This window comes from Tursiops truncatus, chromosome 8 (genome assembly GCF_011762595.2).
Source record: "Tursiops truncatus isolate mTurTru1 chromosome 8, mTurTru1.mat.Y, whole genome shotgun sequence".
NCBI lineage: Eukaryota > Metazoa > Chordata > Mammalia > Artiodactyla > Delphinidae > Tursiops > Tursiops truncatus.
Genome location: NC_047041.1, coordinates 2,536,617 through 2,562,461, shown reverse-complemented (window position 1 = coordinate 2,562,461; position 25,845 = coordinate 2,536,617). Strand labels below are relative to the sequence as shown.

At 49.8% G+C, this 25,845-nt stretch overlaps 1 protein-coding gene across 3 annotated transcripts in view; it reads left to right on the top strand.

Moving 5' to 3' along the window:
- Positions 1–25,571, top strand: part of NTM (neurotrimin) — a 931,021-nt gene extending 905,450 nt beyond the window's left edge. Inside the window, exons 5-10 of one of the 3 annotated variants that reach the window (XM_033861762.2) lie at positions 2,056–2,190; positions 4,083–4,203; positions 10,015–10,166; positions 13,249–13,284; positions 18,502–18,534; positions 23,871–25,571. In XM_033861762.2, coding sequence (XP_033717653.1) covers positions 2,056–2,190; positions 4,083–4,203; positions 10,015–10,166; positions 13,249–13,284; positions 18,502–18,534; positions 23,871–23,977 — 584 coding nt within the window. In that variant the 3' untranslated portion in view covers positions 23,978–25,571. The remainder of the gene's footprint in view (positions 1–2,055; positions 2,191–4,082; positions 4,204–10,014; positions 10,167–13,248; positions 13,285–18,501; positions 18,535–23,870) is intronic. The other 2 variants (XM_033861763.2, XM_033861764.2) reach the window with 2 other exon arrangements.
- Positions 25,572–25,845: the final 274 nt, after the last annotated feature.

The following is a 25,845-nucleotide window of genomic DNA, read 5'->3' as shown; positions in this document are numbered from 1 at the left end:
CAGTAATTACAGCATCTAGCGGGGAATATCTGACAAATGTAGCCTCAGGTTGGGCACAAATAAACAACGACAACCTAAAAGGAATCACAAGCTCTTCATTTAAACCTCTTCTCTTCGTTTCCTCCACCCTTCCGCAAATCAAGGTTGGTGCTTTTTCCCCTAAAGATGCTTAGGAAACAGTGACAATTAAGGCTCCTGTGACATGGAGAAGGTTCTCACTGGTTGGGACCATGAGGGTCTGTGGGTTGATGTTGACTGTCTTCTCCATATCCTGGACTTTTGCACACTGTTTTCTACTTTTCAGCACGTCCCTGGTTCTTCCAGTGAATTAATTAACTCTTACTCGCTTGCTCTAATAGACAGAGGCTATTCTTTTGCTCCCCTGAAGGTCGTAGAGGCAGGAGTGTCCCTGCACATATATGTGGGCTCCATAGGGTATGAAGACACCTGGGAAATGCTCAGGTTGGACTTAGTTCTGGACAGTGACACAGACTTACCATGACCCAGGAGCCCTGGCCTCGCTGGGCAGGCAGTGGTCCTTCTGTATAAGAAAGCTGTTGACTTGTGTGTCATTGTCATTGCTCCTGTTATTATCTTGACCAAAAATGGGGAGCTTAACAATGTCATAGAACACGTACAACCATAATTTACATACCACGCACATATTTCTTTGTATCACAGTAGTTTCTTCTTCTCGTCATTTTTGTGCTTTGCATCAGCCAATACGGGTGGTGTTATGGAGGGGTTTTATCACCTGGGGGGCACTGTGCCTCTTCCCTCCCCACTCAGGTGGGGCCCCCTGGGGTTAACATAGCCTGGCGCCCCCTGAGTCTGGGCGTCCAGGCAGATCACAGGGTGACTAGGACAAGTGTGCCGCACATTAGTGTTCCAAAGTGCTTTCATGTAACTACTTTTCATTTGTTCCTCCAAACAGCCCTGTGAGGTGTTAGGATTATATATACATTATTCCAGGGAACATGTCTTCTGGTTTCTGGGGACAGTCTCAACTTCTGCTTGTTGTCCCAGAATAACTACTAAAAATAGCACCCATTTTCCCTATGAGATGATGCCAGGTCACAGGGTAAGGTGTGCTGACTATCTTCATTTAATAGAGAGGCAGGCTGATCCCGGGATGCACCCAGTTATTTTGTCATCCCCTGTCTCTCCACGAGAAGGTTAACGCTCAGGGTGACTCTGGGAGGGGACAGTGACGATCCTTTTGCAGGCATTAATGTCCTGGTCTGTCCATATCAGAGGCTCAAGGCCAGACCTCAGCGAGGACGTCGGGTAGGTAGACGGTTGTTACTATTACTGATAAATCTTCAGCGGGGAGACTGAGTCTCTGGACGGGGATGTGACAATGTGATTCGCAGCCCTGTCTTCTTGCTCTTTCCTCTCTGCCGTGTTTGTAGTTAGAGGGTGGAGTCCCTGCTGTTGATTTGTGGCCAGAATCTTGGACCCAAGAGCTCCAGAAGATTGAAGTTTATAAAATGGATTTCTGCTGATTTAATTGAGTGTCTAAATCTGAAAACAGAAATTTAATTTCATTAGTGTTTCCACTGCCTTTTGTGGCTGTGTGTGTGTGTGTGTGTGTGTGTAACTGCTAGTGTGGTATGATCACGATCATGGATTCGTGATCTAGGATGATGTCATCAGCTTTGCATTTCAAGGTTCAGCCTAAACGATACCTGGAGACCAGAAAGTTAATACTCACCAAAGGTGCCTAACTCAGATCCCCAGAGCCTGACTGCTTGCTGAGATTCGGGCAGGGTAAATGGCAACATTATTCATCACTTACTGAGGACGAGTAATTCTCCAGACTCTGTGCTTAGTGCAGGTAGGAACACAAACATTTTAGCTGGTGCATCAGGGAACCAAGAAAGAGCTGGCGATGGACGAGATAAAAGAGTGGAAGGAGGGAGAGTTGGCATGGATCCCAAGAATCTGGACTTAGACGTGGCACAGTTCTCTGCAGACGTAACCATTGCACACTTTGTTTTCTAAGTCTGTACCTTTGGTGTTTTTTCTCCTGTTCCACCACACCTTCTCCTGCAGCTGTGGGCTTTGTGAGCGAAGATGAATACTTGGAGATCCAGGGCATCACGAGGGAGCAGTCGGGGGACTATGAGTGCAGCGCCTCCAATGATGTGGCTGCCCCAGTGGTGCGGAGAGTCAAGGTCACCGTGAACTGTAAGTGGTTGCAGGAGCCCCCACCCCGCACGTGCCTGAGGCTGCTGCTGTCGCGGCCACAGCAGAGAGCTGGGCCTCAGCACCACGCCCTGACTCGGGGTAGGAAACAGAGCAGCCTTGCGGTCCGTTTCCTGCTTTTAGGAGCAACAATTCCAAACTCTTCTAAAACATGATAATAAATTGGATCTGAAAGTGATTTCATATGATCCAAAACGTGCCTTAACATTCCTGAAAGATCGTGAAATAGCATTCAATGCATGTTATACAAGCTTGTCTTTGAATCCCAATTTTTCCCATACTTTACTCATAATGTCACCAAGCTTCACACTCTCTAGACAGTCATCTCCTTCATAGGGAGCAAGAAAATAAATTAAAAGCATGTGTGTGGAGGAAATATTATAATTTCTGTTCATGGTATACTGATTTTATCTCATCCTTTTCCAATTATGTATGTTGATGGACATGGTATACATTCCTAATTGAACTATAAATAGATAAACATATATCCACATATTAGAGGGTATAGCTCATCCCTGATTTTTCTTACGTGAGGTACTGAACCCAAAAAGCTTGGAGGCCACTGGTCTGGGCCCCTCCTCCCCCTTTACCATCCAAATTCTCTCTGACGTTGATGCTGCCCAACTTCCCCCCTCCCTCACGCTCTCCCCTCTCGGTTCCTCGTTATGTGCCCTGACTCAGTTCTCTGTGACATTCTGAAAGTTTTCCCTGCTGTGCCCAATTTCAGAAAGTCTTAGGACAGACTAGAACCCAAGAACTAAGCCAGCAGACAAGAAGCCTTTCTCCTTCAAAACTTAGGTGAGGGTGGAGGTAGAGGAGGAATATCGTGTTTTGGTGATTACTCGTTCTTTAATATTTTGGTTTCTGTTGCAATTCAAACCTAATTAACACAAGCAGCATGGAAACAGGTGTAACAATGATGCCATTTTTGTACCCTACCACGATTATTTTTAAAGTGACATAAGATGACTTAAGGTTAATAAAGATTAACCTGAAGAGTAAGGAAATGTAAGCAAAGGGAAAACCTATATAGGAAAATAAGTGAAATCTAGGGGAAATCAGTACATAAAATTTATATGCCAAGGTGGTCAGTTGTGGGTCCAGGATTTGGCTTCCAGTCCCTGAAGCAAAGAGGGGAAACATCATTTGGTTTGAGGTTTATGTCCATAAGATAAAAGCAAATTTGTTGCTTGGGAGAAACACTGCTTTTTCTGGTACTGAGACTCGAAAAATAACTTCACGTTAAGGTCTCCACAAATAGAGCACAATGACATAACACGCAATATCTCTGCAATAAACAGAAGGGCGAGTTGGTTGTGGCTGTTTCTCACTATGCATTTCAGTGCAACTGTCGGCATTGTCAAGGGCAGTTTGACAAAGCCTTGGAATGAATGCAGGCCACGTACTTAGGTCTAGTCGGTCCGGCTGGATTCAGGGGTCCAGCGTAGAACACCTCCAAGAGTAACGGATCTGTGTATCCTTCAGGCAATTCTCCATGAGTATTATTTCTTGCAACTGAGATTTTGATGGAAATTGAATAGTTCAAGGTTATATACTCTGGCAAGAACCTGGTGTGCAGACAGTCTGCAGGGCTGATTAAAGGTGCTGACTGTCACCCCTTGGGGTAGAGGGTCCATGGGGGGCCTACATCCTATGAAAGTTGAAAAGTTTAAACAGGAAGTATGCCTGAATACCTGGTCATTCCACCTCTGTCCAGAGGGGAGCAGAAGCAGTACATGTGAGCTTTTCCTTAGAACAATATGGGATGGTTTCATTCTCTGGCACATGGTGGAGACCAGAGGTAGAGCAGGGCATGACAAACACAGTCAGTGACTGCGGCATTTGAGCTGCTATGGGATGTCTTCTCTCTGCAGATCCTCCATATATTTCAGAAGCTAAGGGGACAGGTGTCCCCGTGGGACAGACGGGGACGCTGCAGTGTGAAGCCTCCGCGGTTCCCTCGGCAGAATTCCAGTGGTACAAGGATGACAAAAGGTAAGCCTCCCTCCCCCTCCTCCCCACAAGAAGAAGAAAGCTCTTCCAGATTCCTGCCTGATTCCACAGGGATGCAAATAGATTCCTGCAAAGTCCTCTCCTGAACTCCTCCTACCTATGAGGGAGAAACAATACACAAACAAGTGTTTTCTTGATATTAATGAACTTCAGCTGTGTTTGCGATGTTGCCGTGCAGAACTGGCACTCGCCCACCAACAAGCCTGAGAAAAACTATTTTTTAAGGGAAGCAAAATCTCAAAGGAAAGGCCACTAGGAGCCTGTGAGTTTTTTATAGGCCTAGAAAATAATGTGTTCTGCCTGCAGCTATTTTTAACACATTCTCAGGCTCGCATTAAGGCATTAGGAAGGAATGCTCCCGGGCACTAAGTTAGCTGTGTCTGAGGACTCCAGTCCAGTTCCAGCCACTCTCAGGGGTGGTGCATGAAAGCATCCGTGACCCGAGTTAGCCTCCCTTTGTGCCCGGCTTGTACTTTCACTGCAGGAGAAAAGAGAGGGGCCTTTCCCATCCCCTCCTATTGTTGCAGCCACCATCAGGATGTTTGTCATGATCACTGAAGATTGTCACCATGAGGAGTTAGCAAATGGCACATTAGCACTGGGTTCAGTGGCTCCGGGGACCAGGCGACGCGCGATTACTGTTATCAAAGAGCTATTTTCAGGTGGACGAACGGCAAATACATGTGCAAGAGCTGTCCATGGTCAGAACACATTCGTAACAATGGGGAGGGGGGCGATACAAAAAGGTCCTGAGGTGTATGTGGGGTAGAGGAGGAGGACAGAGTGACAGAGGCTGAGAAGCTGAGGGAAAAAAGCAACAAAAAGGGGAACTTTGGGAAGGAGAGCAGGTGAGCAATTCCAGGCCAGGACTCATGCCGGGAGAGACCCAGCTGCTGCCTACACGTCTCAGAACATCTCCAGTGCCTTGGGATTCTTTCCTGAAGAGACCAGGAAGTGTTCATAGCAGCGCTGCTTACAATAGCCAAGACATGGAAGCAACCTAAGTGTCCATCCACAGGTGAATGGATAAAGAAGATGTGGTACATATATACAATGGAAGACGACTCAGACATCAAAAAGAACGAAATAATGCCATTTGCAGCAACGTGGATGCAGCTAGAGATTATCATACCAAGTGAAGTAAGTCAGACAGAGACAAATATCATATGATACCTCTTGTATGTGGAGTCTAAAAAAATGACACAAATGAACTTATCTACAAAACAGAAATAGACCCCCAGACATAGAAAACAAACTTATGGTTACCAAAGGGGAAAGGGGTGAGGGATAAATTAGGAGTCTGGGATTAACAGATACACACTAGTATACATAAAATAGATAACCAACAAGGACCTCCTGTATAGCACAGGGAACTATACTCAATATTTTGTAATAACCTATAAAGGAAAAGAATCTGAAGAAGAATATATGTATATAAATGTATAACTGAATCGCTTTGCTGTACACCTGAAACTAATGTAACATTGTAAATCAACTATACTTCAATAAAAAATAAGTTTAAAAAAAGGGGCCGGACACCAAGAGCTCCTCCAGTCTCTGCATCAACCCCTGACTTTGCTTAGAACCAAGAGTTGCTTAGTCAGAGGACCCACTGTGTATCATCATATTCCTTCCAGGTGAGAAGCAGAACTTTTTCATCTTTAGGGACCAATTCTGGCAGCAACTTAGGTGCATTGTATGTGTCTAGCCCTTTTTTTTTTTTTTTTTTTTGTGGTACGCGGGCCTCTCACAGCTGCGGCCTCTCCCGTTGCGGAGCACAGGCTCCGGACGCGCAGGCTCAGCGGCCATGGCTCGCGGGCCCAGCCACTCCGCAGCATGTGGAATCTTCCCGGACCGGGGCACGAACCCGTGTCCCCTGCATGGGCAGGCGGACTCTCAACCACTGCGCCACCAGGGAAGCCCTGTCTAGCCCATTTTGTAGATAGAAGTACTGAGACAGAATGAGGAAAAGCAAACTCAGGGAGAGATAAGAAGAAATAGCTGGCTTTCCTCCTTTTGTCCAAGAATTCAGAATCAAGCAGAAGGGAATAGTATTTTCCCAATAAATAAACATGGGTATCTTTCTTTGAAATCCTGCTTCCTCTTTCTTCCTGTTTATCCTTTCCTTTACTAAGAACAAAAGTGAGACATGAAGGTCCAGTATCAGAAAACAAAACAAAACAAAAAACAAAAATCTATTGAGCTCCAGGGTAAATTCCTGAACTTTCCATGGCCCGAGCCTTCATGAAAATTAATCAGCTGCATCCTGTTTCTCTAATTCTCTGTGGGACGAAAATGTGAGCAAAATGTAGAAGAAACAAAATCTTAAAATACGTGGAGGAAAGGAGATTAGCCTTTAGGCAAATATGGCCAAAGGTGGGCGTAGGAAGAGAGAGCTTGCTGCTGCGTCACGCAGAGGGGGGCTGCAGGCTTCACCCAGGAGGCAAGAGCCCGGCAGCATCACCGTGGTGGGGAGCGGCTTTCAGAGCCCCTGGCTCAGGCACCTCTGAGTCCTCTGTCTGAGTCCTCGTGGCAGCTCCTTTTCTCTCCTTTAGTAGATTCCGCTCGGTTTCCCATTTGCTGCTCGTGTATTTATTCCCCTGTGTAAATGGGAGGGGAATGGGAGACCATTGAATGCAGTTGTCTGTCCTCCTGGCACCCAGCTCTAGAAGAGCATCTCTGCCTCTGAAGTCTTGTCACTGCCTGACCTTCCTGGGCCACTCGCAGGTCACCTCCTCCAGGCAGGTCTCCCAGGGCAGATTGCACCTGCCTGGGGGAAGACCAGCTCTAAGCTAGCTCACATTCCTGGTGAGCTGAGGGGATTTCTGAGGCAAATCAAAGGAGTCTATGTGATGGGGGCAGGCAGTTTTCTCAGAATTCAGGGTAGAAATCTGTCTTGACTGTGTACTAGCCACTCGACACCTGCCACCACCGTGTGTGCCGTTGATCAGAGGGAGAGGGAAGGGAGCCCTGTCCTTAGTAAGGACCACCCATCCACAGGACTCCAGCCATTGAAAAGCATCAAGAAGCTGCAGCCTGGTGGTGATGCCGACTCCGGCCTCTGCACCCCAACACTGAAGTGCATCTCAGAGACAGAGTTTGGGGTGAAGCAGAAAAGAATAGGTTTATTGCTTTGCCAGGCAAAGGGGGCCACAGCGGGCTAATGCCCTCAAAACTGTGTGTCCCGATCTGGAGTGGGTAGTGAGGAGTTTTATAGTGATGGTTCAGAGAGGACGTGATCAGCTGGTGGACATTCTTCTGACTGGTTGGTGGGGAGCTAAGCGGGAGTCGGCATCATCAACCTTTTGGTTCCAACTGGTCTGGGGTCTACATGCTTGTGGGCAACACACAGGGGGTTTCAGTATCTGCAAAACAGCTGATGTGTATCCCTTGAGGGGGAACGAGGACCCTGCCCCAGGGCTGCACTATTGTGTATTGGCTACTCCTCCCTTGTCTCTGCATCCCCCTCCCTTCCCTGATTAGCATCTGTTTGAACCTGCCCCTTGGAACTCAGGGAAGGTCATGGAGGCTGACTGAAGTCTATTTCCTACAAACAAGAAACAAGGGACACAGAACGGCTTTTGTGCCCAGGAGCACCACCGGGTCCTGCTTGGTTTCAGCAGTGGTATGGGATGAGGAGGTGTGTGACCACACGGAGGGTCATCCCAGAAGCTGCAAGGCGCTCTGAGTACCGCTGGCCGCCCTCCTCTGCTTTTAGCTAAAGACATTTCCGAGCTCTCGAGCCGAACCTGCTCTGGGTAAGTGTCTCTCCCCACTGCAGAGCTGAAATCTAGTTCACAGCTTGCTTCTGACGTGAAGGCTTCCTCCCCAGCCCAGGGATGGCATCAGAATGGCAAATGGGATCAATATGCTTGGCGAGCTCACAGAAGCCTCCTGGCAGGTGGGCTTGCGAGCCTTCTCTGCACAGCACCCCCTGGAGGACCAGCATCTACGGAACATGCTGGAAATAGAACAGTGGTGTCTGGCCGCACAGCCGGACACCTCATTCGGTTTGGACTGTGCTCACGTTTTAATGAAGTCCCTGGACTCAGGCCGGTTCACTGCCCCTCACTTAGGAGAGACAAAGGCTCACAGATGAAAATCTACAGAATGGAAAGCAAGGCAAGTTCCTTCAACCCCACTCTGACTTCCCTGGAGACAGACGTTGGGTTAGGACTGAGGCCAAAATCCTGCTCTTCTCATCACGGTGGTCATAAGTCTTGGCGAAAGAGAGAGCCATCCTGTCCTCCTACAGAGACGACAGCACCTTCAGATAGTGACAAAACATCTGACATCTCTGCCAAAAACGTCCTGTGGCCCAGGGACAGGCGGGAGTTTGCAGTGTCTGACTCCACAGAAATATATTATTTCAAATAACATTTTATGGTTTACAAAGCATTTTCTCATCATTGTCCTGCTGGGCTTTACTTTCTATTTCTGCCTTGAATATTGTCTCTCTCGGTTTGATGACTCCAATACCAGCCATTTGCCCCAATTTGTGTCCCGCAAGCCTGTCCCCATACGCGATCATCTTGCCATATTTTACTGTCTACACGTCCTGCTCCAGCCAGGCCCTACGCAGGCAGCTGCAGCTGACCAGTTCCCTGAGATCCTCCATTCAGAAGGATGATTTTCCCCACTAGTATTTCTCTTTCCTGTAGCACAGACTCAGCTTCTGGGCAGGGAAGTCAAATTATTGCAGGGGAAGTAAAAGGTTGCCTTAAAGCCCATTTTCTGAAATAGGGCATTCCAGAGTTTTTTGAAAAGAAGAGAGCTGGTCTCATAATTTCCATGTAGACACGTAAGTTCAGTAGGAATTGCTACTAACAGCCTCCAAAGATGGAGGATGTGGCCCTACCAACCTCTAACGCAGTTTTCTCCTTTCCCTCTCCGTCTGCCCTGTAATGGTGTCTGTGCTTCTAATAAGCGTGCCTGGCTGTCCTTCCCACTAACTCTCTGTGGCTTTTAGTGAGTGGCCCCGGCTGTCGGTATGAGCCCTCGTGGCACTCTGGACTCCATGATGGGGTGAAACAGCTCGGGGAGACAGTCCTGGCCGCATAGGGCCACATTCTCAGGCATCTGTAATCTCTTCCAGGCTGAGTTGCTATAATACTGTGGACAGCTCACCACTCCCAGGCCCTTCAGAGTCCCCTAACGTAAAAACGATCCCCGATTCTTTAATCCTAATCACAGCCCAAAATAAGGTATTATCTGTAGAATGCCTCAAGTTCTTAAGGGATAATTTTATCACTCAGGTGCTTGGAAAAACATTTTCTTTCAAACCCCTCAGGTTTTCCTCCTCTTTGAAGACCGAGTTTTTCATTTTTCCGGTTGTCATCATCGTCACCATCATGTGTTCATCATCACCACCATCAACATCAATTATGTCCACAATTCCGAGCACCTACGGCACGAATCCTGTTGGGCTGAGTGCACACAGCTGGCACGTTATATTTGTTCCAGGCACCTGCCTTCAGAGAACTTCACTGTCTTCATAGGGAGACGGATATCTGCATTGTGCCAGGGAATGTCTCCAAGCACACACCTAAAACAGAGAAATGCAGTTATACGTGTGATTGGGGCCAACTTGTTGTGTAGTTGAATGCAAAAAAATAAGTGATTATACTGATGACAGAAAGGGGGCAGAGGGAAGGTCATTAATTCCAGAGTCTCTCTTCTTCCTTATGAGAGAGAAAAAAAAAAAAAAAATATATATATATATATATATATATATATATATATATATAAAACCATCTCCTTTTCTCTTTTTGATCTGTCTTTTGTTTGTCTCAGGCTGGTTGAAGGAAAGAAGGGGGTCAAAGTGGAAAACAGACCTTTCCTCTCCAAACTCATCTTCCTCAACGTCTCTGAACATGACTATGGGAACTACACGTGTGTGGCCTCCAACAAGCTGGGCCACACCAACGCCAGCATCACACTGTTCGGTGAGACGGAAGCCCAGGCTGGGCAACGAAAGAGGGAGGGGCGTGTGGAAGAGGGGGGCAGGAGGGAAGGGCAGCGGGGGCGTGGAAGAGAGTCAGGGGTAGTTAGGCAGGGGTGGGTGAGAAGGGCAAGAAAGGAGGAAGGAGGGGGAGGGGGGGAGAGAGAGAGAGAGAGAGAGAGGGAAACAGCACACGTATGAAAGTAGACACCAGGTGTCATTGTATACTAGGAAGAATCCTGATATCAGAGAAAAGGATTTGAGGATACTGAAGTGACGTTGCATTCTTCCCCTCTGTATCTTCTAAACTGACTGTGGTTATTACAGTTGGGTCTAATAGTCAAGAGCCCAGAGAGGAACGTGCACTATTTCCATACTTGTTCCCTGGATGAGTGTGAAATGTTACCATTTCTGAAACTTTTTCTGGCCATTGGGACGTAAGAGAAACTTCATTGTATTTATAAAAATAGAATCATGAGCCTTGGGATCCTGAATGCTATTAGTGCTAGAGGAAGAATTAACCTAGAAAATGAGTGTTTCCCGAGTTCTCCATTTGTGTCCAAGGGTGTTGTCTGAAGGGATCTGTCCAACCAAGCCCCCATCCGGACAGAAGTCCCATAATCATTCATGCATTAATTCATTCAGTCGCTATTTATTGAGAACTAATGTGTGCAAGGCAAACTGCTGTGCCTTCATTACATATCCGGCAACTGTACTGGTGCCAGAAACAAGGAAAGGAAGCAAGTAAGCAAGCTGCCTCTTAGACCCTGATGTCTCGCACTTCTGTGGGTAGAACAGCTACACAGAAGTGAGTCTGGATGCCCGAGCCTCATCCGGCATCCGTGATGGGTTCCATCCCTGGGTAGAGGCAGATTCTCCCCACAGCCCACAGGGTTAATCTCTGGTTGCTTTGGGGGCAAATCCCTCCAGGCCCCAACAAGTCCAGTTAGCTTGGAATTTTTCGAGTCTGGTCCCACGTCCACCATGTTAACAAGCACTCTTGAATGTTACAGGGAGGGAAAGGTGAGGAAGTTAGCAGAAAATTGGCAGGAACCTAAATCCTTTTTATTCTGAGGACCCCCAGATAATTCCAGAGCTTCAAGTAGCGCCCCTCCCCCTGCCCTGCCAAATCCTCTCCATGGTGCAGTGGGCCCAGCCTGCCCCGATAGCCCACCTGTGCTGCTCCACTGTCCCATCTCGATTTCCAAATCACATTCCATCCCCCTTATAAAGCCCAGCTTTATCCAGGAGGGCTGGGAAGGGGAAGCCTGCCCTTGATCCCCGAGCTGGCAGACCCGCATGGGCAGAGCTGTGATTAGAGCGATTGGTGTGTCTCACGCCTCCCACACAGGGCCAGTCATCATGGCCCCTCACGTTTGTCAGCCTTCTGGCTTTTGGGCAGGTGTCTGTCTGCATGAACAGAAGGCCCATGGTTAGGAAGGGGCAGCCCCCTCCTTCCCTTGCCTTGCAGATCCAAGGTTCCCCCTGAATTCCCTGCTCTCCACGCATAGCCTTCCTCGTTCCTATAAACAATTTCCCTCCTCCTTTGACCCCTTTGCTCTTCCAAATCAGATGCATGAAATGGTTTTGCAATTGGCTTTATCACTGCTAATTCCCCGGCCCCTTCCCCTTAAGCCATCTAAGATGAGAAGAGAGAGAAGAAGCAAACTTTAAGGGTGAAATCCTGGCATTTGTGACAAGCAACGCAGTGAAGCACGTGCCATAAATCTGCTCCTTTCCGCAGACCCGTGTCTGGCAGTTCAAACCTCTGCCCGCATCCCCACCGGTCTGTCAGCATTCCTGTCACCCTGTGTATCACTTGGGACAGTCCTACAATTGCCAGCTTCCTGGAGTACAGGGGGCTCTCTAAAAACTGATAGTATGGAGTCAGATAAGTGTAGAAAGCCTGGGTCCGACAAAGATGAACGGGGCCCATGTGGGAATGTTCTGTAACACGGGAGGTCTCAGAGCCTTTACACACTAAATCTCTAAGAGGGAGAAAAAGTTTGGAGCATTTTTCCAAATTTAATCAAACAGAAACCAAGTTTTTAGCCTCATTGGAGAGAGCATTTCTGAGGAGCCCATCACAGCAATGCCGCCTGGGTGACGTAGCACCACGAGCCTATGAAATCCCGCTAACGGGCAAGATGGGCGTTTCCACCGCATCAGCTCCGCTGTGGCTGGTCCACAGAGCGCGGCCCCTAAACTATCGCCACCCACTGTCAGTAAGACCTCTTAACAAATATAAATGCATTAGGGAGTTTCCCACGTCATTTCCTATTATCAGAAGACTCGGCTCAGAGCCATCAAGCCGACTTGAGCAGGTTGGAAAGCAGCGTTTACTTTATGCGAATATACTTTGTGATGAAGCTCATTCTCCTGTAGCATCAGAGAGCTGGCTAAATTAGCATCATGTTGCCACCAACTTGCACATAAGCTGTACACATGACCTGACGTTGAGAAGTGAGGGATGCTGGTGCTGGGAGATTGCCATCAGGGTCAGTATCTTTGAGGTACTTAAGCCAAACAGGGCAGGGGTGGTCTTTCCTATCAGGAACCAGTAGGGTTCTGAGCACCTTGTCCCTAAGGTTCCAGAGGCTGCAGGGGACCAGGAGAGTTCAGCCCCTGTGATCCTGAGTCACAGAGGTTCCTGGGAGGACCTTGCTCCTGCCATGGTGCTATGAGGACCAGAAATTCCTGAACTAGGTCTTCCAAAATGAAACAGTGTGGGTGTGGATGTGACACAGATCTCATCTGGAGAGGGACTTCGGTCCTGTGTTACCACATCAGCACCCCAGCTCAGCACGCAGAGCGTCCGTGCTGCCTGCGCTGGGGTGCGTGCGCATGGCCAGCCCCTCACCTTCCGACCGCGGCATCCTGTGTGCATGCACCCCACCTTTCAGCGTTCCTCATGCTGCATCTTGTCCTACCACCTCTGGTTTTTGTGTCTTCTTTTGTTTCTCCATCCCTCCAGAAATGTGTGTGAAAGACAGTATACAAACTATATATGGCCAATATATAGCTACTGTATATAATATATGTGTTTGTTTTCATTTTTCTCTCCTGTATATCCCCACCTGCTTTAGAGCTAAGTGAGCCTACAAGCTCAACTTTGTTACAAGGTCAGTATCCCACCCGCCCCTGCTGTGTGGGTTCTCTCCTCCCCGCTTTCTCCCAGATCCCCCTCCCCACCCCCTGCCGTGCATCACCCCAGGCTCCTGTCTGTATAGATGCTTAGTGAATGGCAGCAGAAGCTAAGGAGGTCACTGGGAGCCGATAAAACTCCAAGGATAGCCCCCTTTTCTCCGCTCACCCTGCCCACCTCCCCAGAAGGGCTAGAAGGGGAGAGGAAAGGAAAAGGCACTAACTTCTCAAAGCCCGGAGATCTGATGGAGGCAAAAGGCTGAACCAACAGGCAGAGAAGTCCACCCACTGAGCAGTTTTCATAACAAGAGTCCCGTTGACAGCCCAGCCATAGAAGCAAACATCCTGTGCAGGGAGATTCGGATAGTCCTGAAGCTGCAGCAGCAGGTTCACGGGGAGGGTCTCCGGGAAAGAAAGGTGGGCAGGCGCACCTGCGGGATCCTCGGCAGCAGTGACCTGGAGCGGGCGCCGCTGAGCCCTAGTCCAGAGCCCAACTTCCGGGTGTTCTTTGCGCTTTGGTAGCTCAGGAAACATCGTTCAGACTCAATTTCCTCTTCTGTGACATAGAACTGATCTGCCTTATCTATCTGAGAGCTGTTCCAGCCTTCACCTGAGAGCACGTATTAAAAAGGCTTTGAAAATCGCCAGGTGCACGTTAGATTGTTGGAGTCCAGTCTCCGGATACAGGGACCTCCCCCTGTCACGACACAGGGGTTCATGAACTCATTTCTCAAGCCCTCTCCCCATCCCCTTTCCACCTCTTCCACTCCAAGTCCTCCCCCCATAGGACACATGCATCTCTCACCTCTTTTTACTCAGCCCTTCACATTTTCGCAAGCTCCCTAGCCTAGCAAAAGTGATTCATTTAGACTGTGACTAAACATTTGGGCAGGAGTGGGCCCAGGCTGAGCGGTAGAATCAAACACGTGCCGTGTGTGCTGTTTATGTTTTCCTCCTAAGGACCGTGCAGACCCTCAGAGAGCCCCACAGGAAGGCAGCTGTGACAGCAATGACGGGCATGTCTTTTCCCACCTTCCAGCTACCCCCCGACCCTTCTCATCCCACCTGTTCACCCATGCGCGTTGCACAAACAGTCATCGGGCGATGGCGTTAGACTTGGAAGGCGGGGGAGGGGATGGAAGAAAATGAATTATATGGGAAGCTGTTTGACATATGAGGAAGAATGCTTTTATTGTGAAATGATTCAGGGATGCATTATTCACCTTAGTGATGTAGGGCACCCTGGTGATAGACAGCAAAGGGGAAAATGAAACAAAGAAATAGAAAAAAAGTGAGGTCGATGGAAGTGTCCAGGTTCAACTTGATCCAACTTGCGTTTATCGAACCCCTGGGCAAGGCGTATCCGCAGATCTCAAAGAGCGTTAGAAAAGTAGCTAAGGGCATAAATGGTAAAAGGGATGTGTGAGAGACAGGACGGAAAGCAGAAGATGCTTCACAAGGGACTCTGAGAGATGACTCAGCTCGTTCTGGTCGCTGAGATCTTTACTTTCAGAGGGAAAGCGACTTTTAAAACAGGGAGTGGTTGCTAAGGAGTTAGAATTCCACCGAAGGTGCCCTCAAGGGATGGAGGGGGCACATCCCACGCTAAAGCCAACAGTAACAAAACCAATCGGAAACAAACAGATCACTACCTGATACTGAGCATGGGACCAGGAGCAGAGGGTCCATCTGCTGACGCAGAGCTGAGCTTTCTCACCTGCTCTGCTGGCCACTGAGTCTGGGGCAGGGTCTGCAGGCCAGCTCTCTACTCTGATTCTACTGTGCTCCCACCCTTCACCTTCTTGTTGGGTGCAGGGCAATGGGTCCAAGCCAGAAGCTGCAGTTGGTAGAAACCTGGGACATTCCGACTTGGACTAGTGTGGTCCTCCGTGTAGCTGTTGGACTCTTGTACAGCTCAGGAGTATTTTAGAGAAAACAGATCTCGCTGCTGGGATATTTCTCTCATTCATCTGTGTGTGTGTGTGTGCGCGCGCGCGTGTGTGTGCGTGTGTGCGCGCACGCACGTGTGTGTTGTTGTTTTTTCCTCTTCCTTTTCTAGCGTCCCATAGAACAGAGAGCTACCTCTTTTCTCAGGGAAATACTCCCAGGTTATGCTCCCCTCACCTCCAATGGATTTCCAGGGACAAGGAACGCTTGGCTTTAAAAGACATTCCAAGCTATTTTGCTACTTAATATCCGGAGGGTCTAGAAAGATTCAGATAAGAGAATTTCCCTCCTTCTCAGCATTTTCTGCCACCCTTGAAGTATTTCTCTGCTCCCTTTTTGCAAACACAACAGATTGCATGCCCCCCTCTCATATTAATATCTGGTGGTGCAGGACGCTTGCCGTGATAACTAAGGACTCAGGGATATACCGCCATCCCTCACGCCCTACCTCACAGGCATATGTGCCAGGGGCACACTGCAAACTCAGCGGCTCGTGGCTGTTCATTTCCCGTCCTCAGGTCCTTTGTCTTCTATCTCCTGGGCAAGGAGTCAGTGGGCTGGGAAAGGTTGGCTGATTAATGCCTGCGAACCTTGCAGTGACCATCAAATCATCTTATTAAAGAAGGCGGAAGTAAGTCAACTCTGTGCAGCGGAAGGAAACAGTTGCAGTGGCAGAGATGATCTGTTTTTCCCTACAGAGGATGAAAGAGACTTAATTAAGGACAGCCACCCAGCAGTGAGCATTTCTATGGCACGTGTGTCTAGATACAGAAGGTACCAAAAAAGATCCCTTCACGCTGTTTCTGGAAGGTTTATTTGTCCTGTATAACCATCCTGGTGTGAAGCCAGCCCTGCCCCACCCATTAGAATCAGACAGCACCCCTTTGCCCACCTAGGTACCTGGATTCACTGGGCTTGGTGGCAGAAAGATCACTTCATGGCTTGACCAGAGATATTAACTTGGAGGCTTAAAGGGAGCAGTTCCTTTTTTGTTGTTTTTATGTTATTTTTCTTTCATTTTTTCTTTCTTTCTTTCCCACTCTACCTGGCTTCACCTTAACACATCAACAAAAAGATCACACATTTCAGGCGAGCTCTTGGTGAGAAAAATACATGCTTAGATTTGAAGGATTGTTGTTTCTGTCGATAGCCAAGGGTTAACGCAAAGCCTTGAGCTCAGAGCTCGTACACGCTTGGAGGTTCGAAGAGGCTCATAGTCCCGGAAGCTGTGCCCAGTGGTGTTAGCACCTCATGATGATAAACATGATGTCGAAACAGTTTCTGCATCTCTTCTTAGAACCAAATCACGGGGAGCGGGCTGGAGCTCAGCAGGAGGTCTCCAGTAAATAGAAAGAAAGCCTTGGTTACATTTCCCTCCTCACTGGGGTGAGATACATGAGTGGCAGAGGGGTGGAAACATTGCCACCTGGAAAAGCCCAAGGTTAAGTTCTAGGAAAGTCCAGAATGAGTGTCAAATAGCCCTTTGCCCATGTGGACACCAAGGCATGATGACCTTGGAGATCCACCGGGAAAGGATCTGGATGGAACTACTAAGATGAAGCTGTTTTCAGATCTTTGCCCTCACGGAAGACCACTCCTGGCTCCAGAGCACCGCAGGAGCCTGTGCTTTCACTGTACTCCTCTTCCAGATAGTTCCAACAAGCCAGACTACCAGGTAGAACCCCTCCCTGCGTCCTCCCTCCCACAGAGCCCATCACTCTGTGGGCTGCCCTCCCTCACACGTGCCCTGCTTTGCACCGCTTGTGGTTTGGGGGTGAAAGGCCGTGATGCCTTTATGCCTCCAAGCATCTCTCTGCAGACTGTCCTCCTTCCTTCCAGTCACCCTTCGTCCTGGTACAGGGAGGCTCAAGACAGTGGGCCCCGAATGAGACAATTCATGAAACAGCCCCTGGTTAGCTACTAGGCTGGGGTTGAGGGCCCAGTAATCTCTCCAGGGGACTGTCCTTGCTAAACGCACAGCAGACAGCGTGGACCAACGCTCCTGGCTTTTCTCTACCACCCTGACTGTGCATCAGATCTTCTCTGAGTCACCCCTTTGATCCTTGATCTTAGATCCGCCCACGGAGTGGCTTCTCAGGGTTGCTAGTGTCCACTTGGATCAAGATTTGCATCGTATCTCAGATGCCTTTAAAGAGTAGACTGAGAGCTTGAATGCACAGGGACATACTCACCTGATTTTGGTCAAATGTTGTAGTCGAGTTTAGGCTGAGTTATTTCTAGGTTGTCTTTCCTTCTACATGCGAGGACCTTTGCACAAAGAATTGTATCACCTCGATGCAAAAGACTTTAATGTCATTTTCTTTTGTTGAGCTTTATTTTCCTTTATTTTAGGTATAATTGATGAGTAAAAGTATAAGATATTTAAAGTGTGCACCATGGTGATTTGATACCCCTCTACACTGTGGAAGGATTTCCCACCCTCTGTATCCAGGGTGAACATGTGCAGAGGCCCCCAGCTAAAGAGGGAGGTGAAAGATGAGAGGTCATCCCACTGCTGGCTGGTCAGCAGAACAGGCTCTGTGGATTGGCCTGAGAGCTTGAATTGGTGAATGAGGGTGTTTCCTGGGTCAGCCAGCAGAGGGGCTGGTGCCCAGCATTTCCACAGGTGGGTCCCAGCAGCAGGGATGCAGGTCTTAATGCCTTAGGTTGCTCCAGAGAGAGGAAGCCCTCTGGGCCAGCTTCCTGTAGTCTGAATCTGAGAGAGGTCAGCTATCAAAGGTCTGGGCTCCTCTGGTACGTGGAAACTTGCTCCCCGGTATTTCTAAGATGCACTGATAAATGCCAGTTAACTTTACATCTCAAACAGAACTTGGCTACCTGCATTCAGATTGCTGTAGGAGGGCCTATTTGTATGAGCCAGTTTTATACTAAAGCCTGCAGACTTCAGCTAATTCGAGGATAGTCTGGGGGCCAAAGAAAGAAGGTTACTCTTCAAAAAGTGCTTATTGGCTTGGGACCTCGGGCTCCACGGTACTGGCATATCCCCTGCTAAGACACGGTAGGGGTGCTGGCTCTCTTTGGGTCAGGGTTCCAATGTGACCATCACTCACATCCTTCCCCGGCCCCCCACTCAACCTATGGCAACTGACTTCCCAGCAAGCCAGAGGGGTGCACGTCTGGGGGCTGGGCCGGAAGTTCAGCCTCCTTCCCCCAAACCATCAGAGGGTAAAGTGGGTGTCTCTGGCTGCTCTCTGCCTTAACAGTGGCTTGTTTTTCATTTCTTTTAGAAGTCAAAACCACAGCTCTGACCCCTGGGAAAGGTTGGTATGCTTACTTTCCAGGCAGCTGCTGCCCTGGTGGGCTGAGGTGCCCAAGACTCTTTGCCTTCTTGCAAGATGCCTTTTCTTCGGCACTAACCCCAGGAGGCAGCCCGGCGGGAACCGCCTGACCTTGGGCCGGCCTTGTGTCAATTCAGACCAACTGTCCCCAAGGACATCTGATTCTCCCCGGGTGCCTCCCCTGCAGAAGTCTAACTTGTCTTTGCTGCCAGCACTAATGAGGACCTGTCAGTGCCCCAAATACCTCCATGTCTGGGCCCCTCTGTACCAGGCCCGCCTCTTTCCTTTGCACACGGATGCTCTAATGCGATGATCTTCTGAGACCTTGGCCTTGCATGCTGGCCTCTGCTCACCCTATTCTCTCTTTCTCTCTCTCTAACTTGGATCTGGAAGGGAAGTGGCAGGAGGGAGGGGAAAGGGGAAGGAAGGGGGAGGTTCTTGGGTGAGTCACTTGGCTACAAATAAATTGCATCTTATTTGAGGCTTTCATTGCATCCAGATGTTTCCGATGGATAATTGACACTCATCACAGTTCTCCGGGACCCTAATGGTCCTGGTGATTAGTCTCTTTAGGCCTCCAGAGCTCTATAATGAGATTGAGGCAATAAAGGCATTCCACGCAGAGTGGAAGCGTGGCTGGATGAAGAGCAGAGACCTCATCCATGTGGCCGAGTCACCAGGCAGATGGGCTGCGCTGTCACTCTGGCCAGCAAGGGCTCTGAGAGGGCCTTGCTCCGGGAGCTTGGGATCCATGCCTGCCTGGACAGCAGGTCCTCCTCTCACGGCGAGCTTCCTGCGCCGGTCAGTGTGCAAGGGCCTGTGTGCTCCCCACCTGGACCCGTGCCCGGCGGGGCAGGTCCTGTGGCCTCACTCTCTGCTCTCCTCCTCGCTGGAGATGTGCGAGTTCCACAACGCGGCAGCTCTGAGTTAGTGGAAAGATAATTGTATTTGGAGACGGAAGTCAGGGGACCTTGGGGAAGTCACTTAAGGTCTCCGAGGTTGAGTTTCCACACATTAGGGCGGGAGATAATAACCTTCATCTCCTACGTGAGGGGCTTTATGGGGCCGGAACCCCTTTCCAGTTGCAGGCCCTCCACCTAGAATTTTAACCAATATGGCTTTACTTCTGTGAATATCTTCCCTCAACCACAAGAATTTTCAGTGACTTTTATTGGAAATAGTTCGAAATAGGGGGGAAGGGTGTTCAGACGAGAAAATGGAGGTAAAGCCAAGGCAAGGTAGGAGAGAATGTTTTGCTTTGTTCTTGGTTTGGTTTGTGGGTTTCTTTCCAAGTAGAATCTTAAGAAAAAGAAAAACAGAGACAACGTAAGCATGGACATGTAGCACAGGTCACAATGTTCTGGTTCCTTCCTTCTTTCAACAAAGGTTTATTAAATACCTGTTGGGTGCCCAGCTAGGCACAGACCCTGCCCTTATGGAGCTCACAGCATAGGGGAAGAAATGCATGTGAGACACATAAAGATAATTGTAGGACAGGGTGGTGCATATTTTAATAGTGGGATGTGTATGGTGCTGTGGAAGCAAACCAGAGTAAGTCAAGGAAGGCTGCCTGGAAGAGGTGACTGGGGCCAGAACAGAACCTGGAACGAGGAGTGCGAGTGAGTCAGGTGAAGAGCATTTCAGGCAGAAGGTGCAAGGATGGGAATTAAATAAAATAGGCTGGAAGGTACACGCTCGTGTGCGCACACGTATGTGTGGTGCCCGCCTGCTGGTGGGGGCGGGGCGCGAGGCTAAGGAGGCAGATGACAGGCAGACTAGGAAATGCAGTGCGTGTCCTACGGAGCAGCTGGGAGGTTTTGTAAAGGCTGAAGGAATCCAATCCATCATTGGTCTGATCAGCTTGGAGTCACAGACACAGCAGCCTGGAGTTGGCACAAGGAGTCAACCCGAGGGGTCCAGGCGCAGGTGGCGGAGAGCTGGTGCACGTCCTCTGAGAGGATGTGAGGAGACCCTGCCTCCGGGTTTCTCCAGGTACCACCCCTGTTTCCTCCTGCAGGCAGCTGTGTCCAGGAGGGAGGCTGGGCGGGGCAAGGGGAGGGCGCTGGGGGAGCGAGGCCAGGCTGGAAGTGGTGTTCAGGGGAGTGACAGCCCCGTGGACCCACCTTGGTCAGGAGGGTGGCCACGGAACATCACACAGGGAGGGCCCCCGGCACACCCAGTGGCCTTTTCCTTTCTTCTCTGGGAGGAGTTCTCTGACAGGGAGCCAGGCCCCCTCCCCACAGGCTTCCTGCGTGCGTCCCAGGGCACGGGCGGAGCCGGAGCCGTACAGGCGACCCGGAGCACCTGCCGCGCAAGGCCATTGCCAGGTTCCCCGGGCACTTTTGCCAGCTCCCAGCCACCACCTGCGGGGCGTTTCAGACTCCGTGGCCGGCAGACAAGGTTCCTGACTTTTCTGAGCTGGTAACCAAGCCAGGCCCCTGCTGGGCTGTCTGCCTGGCGTGTGCATCCTTCATCCTCTTCCCTGGAGACGTCTGCTGGCCGGGCAGCCCAGAGGGGTGGAAGGCGCCAGAGGCAGAGAGCATCTCCATGTGGGAACTGGCGATGTCCCCCTTCGCTTACCAGGAGCGGGGATGGGAGGGCTGTGTTGGGGGGTAGTGGGGAGTGGGTTTCAAAGCTGTGTGAGCCAGTGTTCAGGAGAGAAAAGAGGTGAGAGAGGAGCCCTGTGTGAACAGATGCGTGTCTGTCCAGGCGCCATGAGCCAGGCGTGCAGGATGCGTTTGGAATCGCGGAGCAGTGTGCACCTGGGGAGCGGTGCAGCCACCAGCCCTCCCGTCACACTTGGAACCCAGCTGCTCCCAGGGACTCAGAACAACCTCCCTGTCTCAGAGTTGGCCTCAGGCAGAGGCAGGACTCTCCTGGAAGGATCCTGGAGTGGTCCAGAGAGGAAGGGCTTTCTCACAGGAGAGGAACAGATAACTCCTCACTCTAGAAGCCCTGGGGCCGGCTTCTCTCCGGAGATTCCAGAGACTGCTGTATACATAGCAGTGATTGAATATAAAGGCTAGAGTTTCTGGTGGTGGTTTATATAGAAACATAGTAGTTAGATTTCAGAAGATGCAACCAGTTGAATGGTCAACGATAAGCGAGTCTGAATGCTGCTTCTTGGGGCTGCTCCTTTGTCACGGGTATCCCAGTGGACTGACAGAAGGAGAGCGTTCAGTTTTGTGTTGCCCAGACGTTCACCTCCCCGGCGGGGAGCAGAAAAGGCATCTCTTGTCCTTCTCCTCAGGAGAACTTGCGCTGCCAGGAAGTTCGGGCCTTGGAAGCACTGCTGTTGGGGAGAAAGAAAACCTCCTCTACCCTTCTAGGCTCTTCTTGCCGGTCTAAAACTTAAATCGACATAAAACAGAGTAACAGGAGAAAATAAAGCAAAAATTTACTAATATGTATACATGGAAGAGGCCTAGGAAAAGTGATTAACTCACCAAAATGTCCCAAACCCTCACCTTAAATACCACCTTCAGCTAAAGACAAAAGAGGATGTTGGGGGACTTCCCTGGTGGTGCAGTGGTTAAGACTCCACACTCCCGATGCGGGGGGCCTGGGTTCGATCCCTGGTCGGGGAATAGATCCCACATGCATGCCGCAACTAGGAGTTCGCGTGCTGCAACTAAGACCTGGTGCAACCAAAGAAATAAATAAATGTTTAAGAAAAAAAGAGGATGTTGGGGGTAGAGGCTTAGGACTTCAGAGGGAGGGGAGGCAATTCACGTAGAGAAGGAAAGGCGGGTGTTTGGTAGACAGTGATTTCTGGGCCAGGCAGGGAGATGGACACAGAGAGGAGCAATAACTAACAGATTTTGCAGGTTCATCCCTGTCTCCACACCCAGGTCACACTGTAGTTACCTATGGTGACAGCTCCCTTCCTGGTACAGGTCTTCTTTCTACATTCTTCAGGTAGTTGGGGGAAGGGCAGAGTTTCTTCCGGAGTCTTTTGGACCTTGATTGCTTTCAGCTGGAAGTAATCTGCATGCCAAAGAGACATTTTGGGGTGACAATTTTGCTCCCCTGCAGTTTGAACCAGGCACCAGAGACACACAGATTGGATGACCTGGTGCATTTCAAACTCCTAACTGTTTAGCCACTGACCCAGAATCAGAGATTTGTCCCAAAGGTCTAAGGAATAAATCACAGGGACAGTGCTTCCAAGCCAGGACTTCTAGGACTTGGAATGATTCCATATGGAATCAAGAAGCCTGATTTGATGCTGATCTGCATTAGCCAGAAGTGTCTCCATGTCCAGCATCCGAGTCAGGCAAGCAGGTTCTGGCTTTATCCCTTCAACCCAGTGACGACATGGACTTGCGGCGGTGGGGCACCAGCTTTAAATGCCTGCGTTAAATCCAGTGCAAGAGCCTTCCAGAGTAAGTCCAGTCTGAGAAGATGCCCTGCTTCACTGGGTGCCTAATTCATCTGGGCATCCAAACGTGTGTGCACTGTTCCCGAATCAGAGCTCCATTTGTCGCAGGCGTTTGTGGCCACGGGGCTGAGGGAGCCACAAAGCTTCTGCTTCCAGTGACAGGGAAGCTGCTGGGGAATTGTATGACCTCATAGTTTTCTTGCCTCCCCAATGTGGCTCCGCGTCAGAGAGTATCTGTGTGCAGGTCAGGCTGGTGTGTGCCTCTTAGGAAAATACGCCATCCATCTCCCCCCAGCAGACACACATCATGGCACGTTCTGCATCCCGGTGTCCATGGAAATCTTCCCTTCCTCCTGTGTACACGGCCAGAGGCCACCTGTCCCTTTGCTTCATCCCCCCTCCACCTCAGGCGAGCTGGTTTGGACCTTTCAAGCATGTGATACTTCAGGAGGTCTGCTGTTACCTGATCCAGATGGGGGAGAGGCCAAGTGCGCTGCCCTGGGACCGAGTGATGGACAGAAGGGGCACCGAGGCCAGTGCAGCAGCCGCAGGGGACAGTTGGTGTGTCCAGCGAGTCCTCTCCTGCATGACAGGAGGGTCACGTGAATGTTTAAGGCGGGCAGTGCTCGGAGGGATTGGACGATGATGCAAACAGTGCAGGGGTCTCACTTTATTGAAGTTCTGTGTAAGGTGTTGATTAATCAGCCACCTTTTTCTTGAACTTGCCCCTGAGCCGTGGCCTCAGCATGTTCTGACAGCAGAGGAGTAGCAGGCACCTGCACACTGTAACCTGAGGTCCCTCCTGCCCGGGTGGGCGCCCCATCATGTAGCTGTGCCCATGGGATCGAGGCTAACGCAGCCTCTGGGTATGGAGCTGGGATGCTGGATGCTCCCAGTTGGAGGGGCCAGGCTCACGACAGGTGTGTTGTGTCTGCAGGCCCGGGCGCCATCAGCGAAGTGAGCAACGGAACGTCGAGGAGGGCTGGCTGCGTTTGGCTGCTACCTCTTCTGGTTTTGGTTTTGCACCTACTCCTCAAATTTTGATGTGAGTGCCACTTTCCCTGCCGGGGAGAAGCTGCCGTTGCCACCGCCACCAACACATCAGCCACGGCGACCAAGAGCAACGCGAGCATCCCCGTTCTAAAGCAGATACAATCCCACGAAATTCAGAGCCTAAGGGGACACAAATTCGAGGGAGGGGAACAGAGAATACTTTGGGAAAACAGGTTGAACAAGGACATTGGAAATCGCCTTGCAGATACGTAGGTACAGCTGAGTTTTCTTTCTTTTTCCAAACGGGAAGAATGCACGCGGCTTTGGACCCACCCGCAAGCTGCATGGCGTGACCTCCGTTACCAGTCGGGCAAGGGCTCAGCCGCTCTGCCCACCACAGTGCCCCCCCCCAAGGAAAGTTCTGGAGTCGGCCACCCCAGATTCAGTCAGTAGAGAAGAACTCAGAGGGAGGCTTGCAGGCCCATTCCTGAACTGTGTCCCTATTGTGTGTGTGATGAAACGCAGCAACAAAAAGATAAATAAAAAGGAAAACTAAACAAGACAGCCTGTCAGCTACAATAATCCCACAATCACCAGTCACAAAAGATATTGTTAAACTTCTTTTTTTGTTTTCATTTTACTACATGGACATCATAGGTAACAAGGGATTCTGATTCATTATTAATTTTATTAATTATATTTTCTGATATGAGTCTAAAACTTAGTGCAAAAACAAGACAAAACTAAAAAAGTACACAAGTGAAAGGGGTGAAGAGAAGTATGTTTGTTAAACGTTAAACATGAATAGTATACTTCTTACCTAGGTTTACAACTGGTGGACAGCACACCAGGCATTCGCTACCTGGTGAGGATTTGGCAAATCCACCAAAAAATAAGTAAAAAGCCACACATACAATTTAACCAACATCTCCACCAGCGCTACAGATGTCCTCTGCTTCTGGCATTTGTTGCAGACAATGCTACACTTCTACATGCTGTTTAGAAACGGAAGGGTGACCTGCACCATATCTTGAGTTTGCTGGTGATGCTTTTTTTGGTGACATATATTATACAGTATATATATACATATATTTTTTTTTGTTAGGGTTCTAGCCATTTTCCTTCTCAGCAGGGTCCTTTCTCAGACATTACTGCATGCTGTATATGGCGTTAGCTGTGTGTTGCTCTTCTAAACGATGATAGAGTTTACTGGTAATTGTGTAATCAGCTCCTGCCTTTTTATTTTCTTGGGTTATTCACATGTCAGAGACATTTCTAAAAAGTGAAAAGAGAAACAAAGCACTAACACAAGGCGCAGCGTCTTTTCCAGGGGCCGCTCTCGGAGGCGAGGGCTAGTGCGGGGGGCCTGGCTTCTCCGTCATGCCTCGGGCACGGACAGACAGCAAGCAGCCGGACCAACTCAGCAGTCAGTAACCACTCGCTTTAGCCCGTTACGGGAATCTCTGATGCCTTTGTGACCACTGGAGAATCGAATCCTCTTGGTTTATTTTATTTAATTTCCCACCTCTGTGTGCGTGTGTATGAAAGAGAAGAAAATGCAGTTTTTAGGTGATCTTTTCTTCCTCCCCCGAAGTCTGGGAACCAGAGGAGCCTCGGGGAGGGGTCGTGATGTGATGAGGGCAGGTGGGATTAGGGGCTGGGGGAGGGAGGGGTTGTCTCTGACTTGACATTAAAAAGTGTTCCATGTCCCTCTCTACCTGGTGTGGTACCTCATTCTCAAGTGGTGGGGGAGGGGAGCAGAGCCTGCCTGGCTCAGGTGTGAAGGAGTGGAGGGGGGTCGGGCTCTGGGTTCAGGCTACTGCTCTGTGGACCCCTCGTGGGCGGAGTGGGGCCCCCTGTGGAGCGGGCTCTGACGACAGGCAGGGCCTCGGGGAAAGCACCTTCTCCATCAGAAGCAC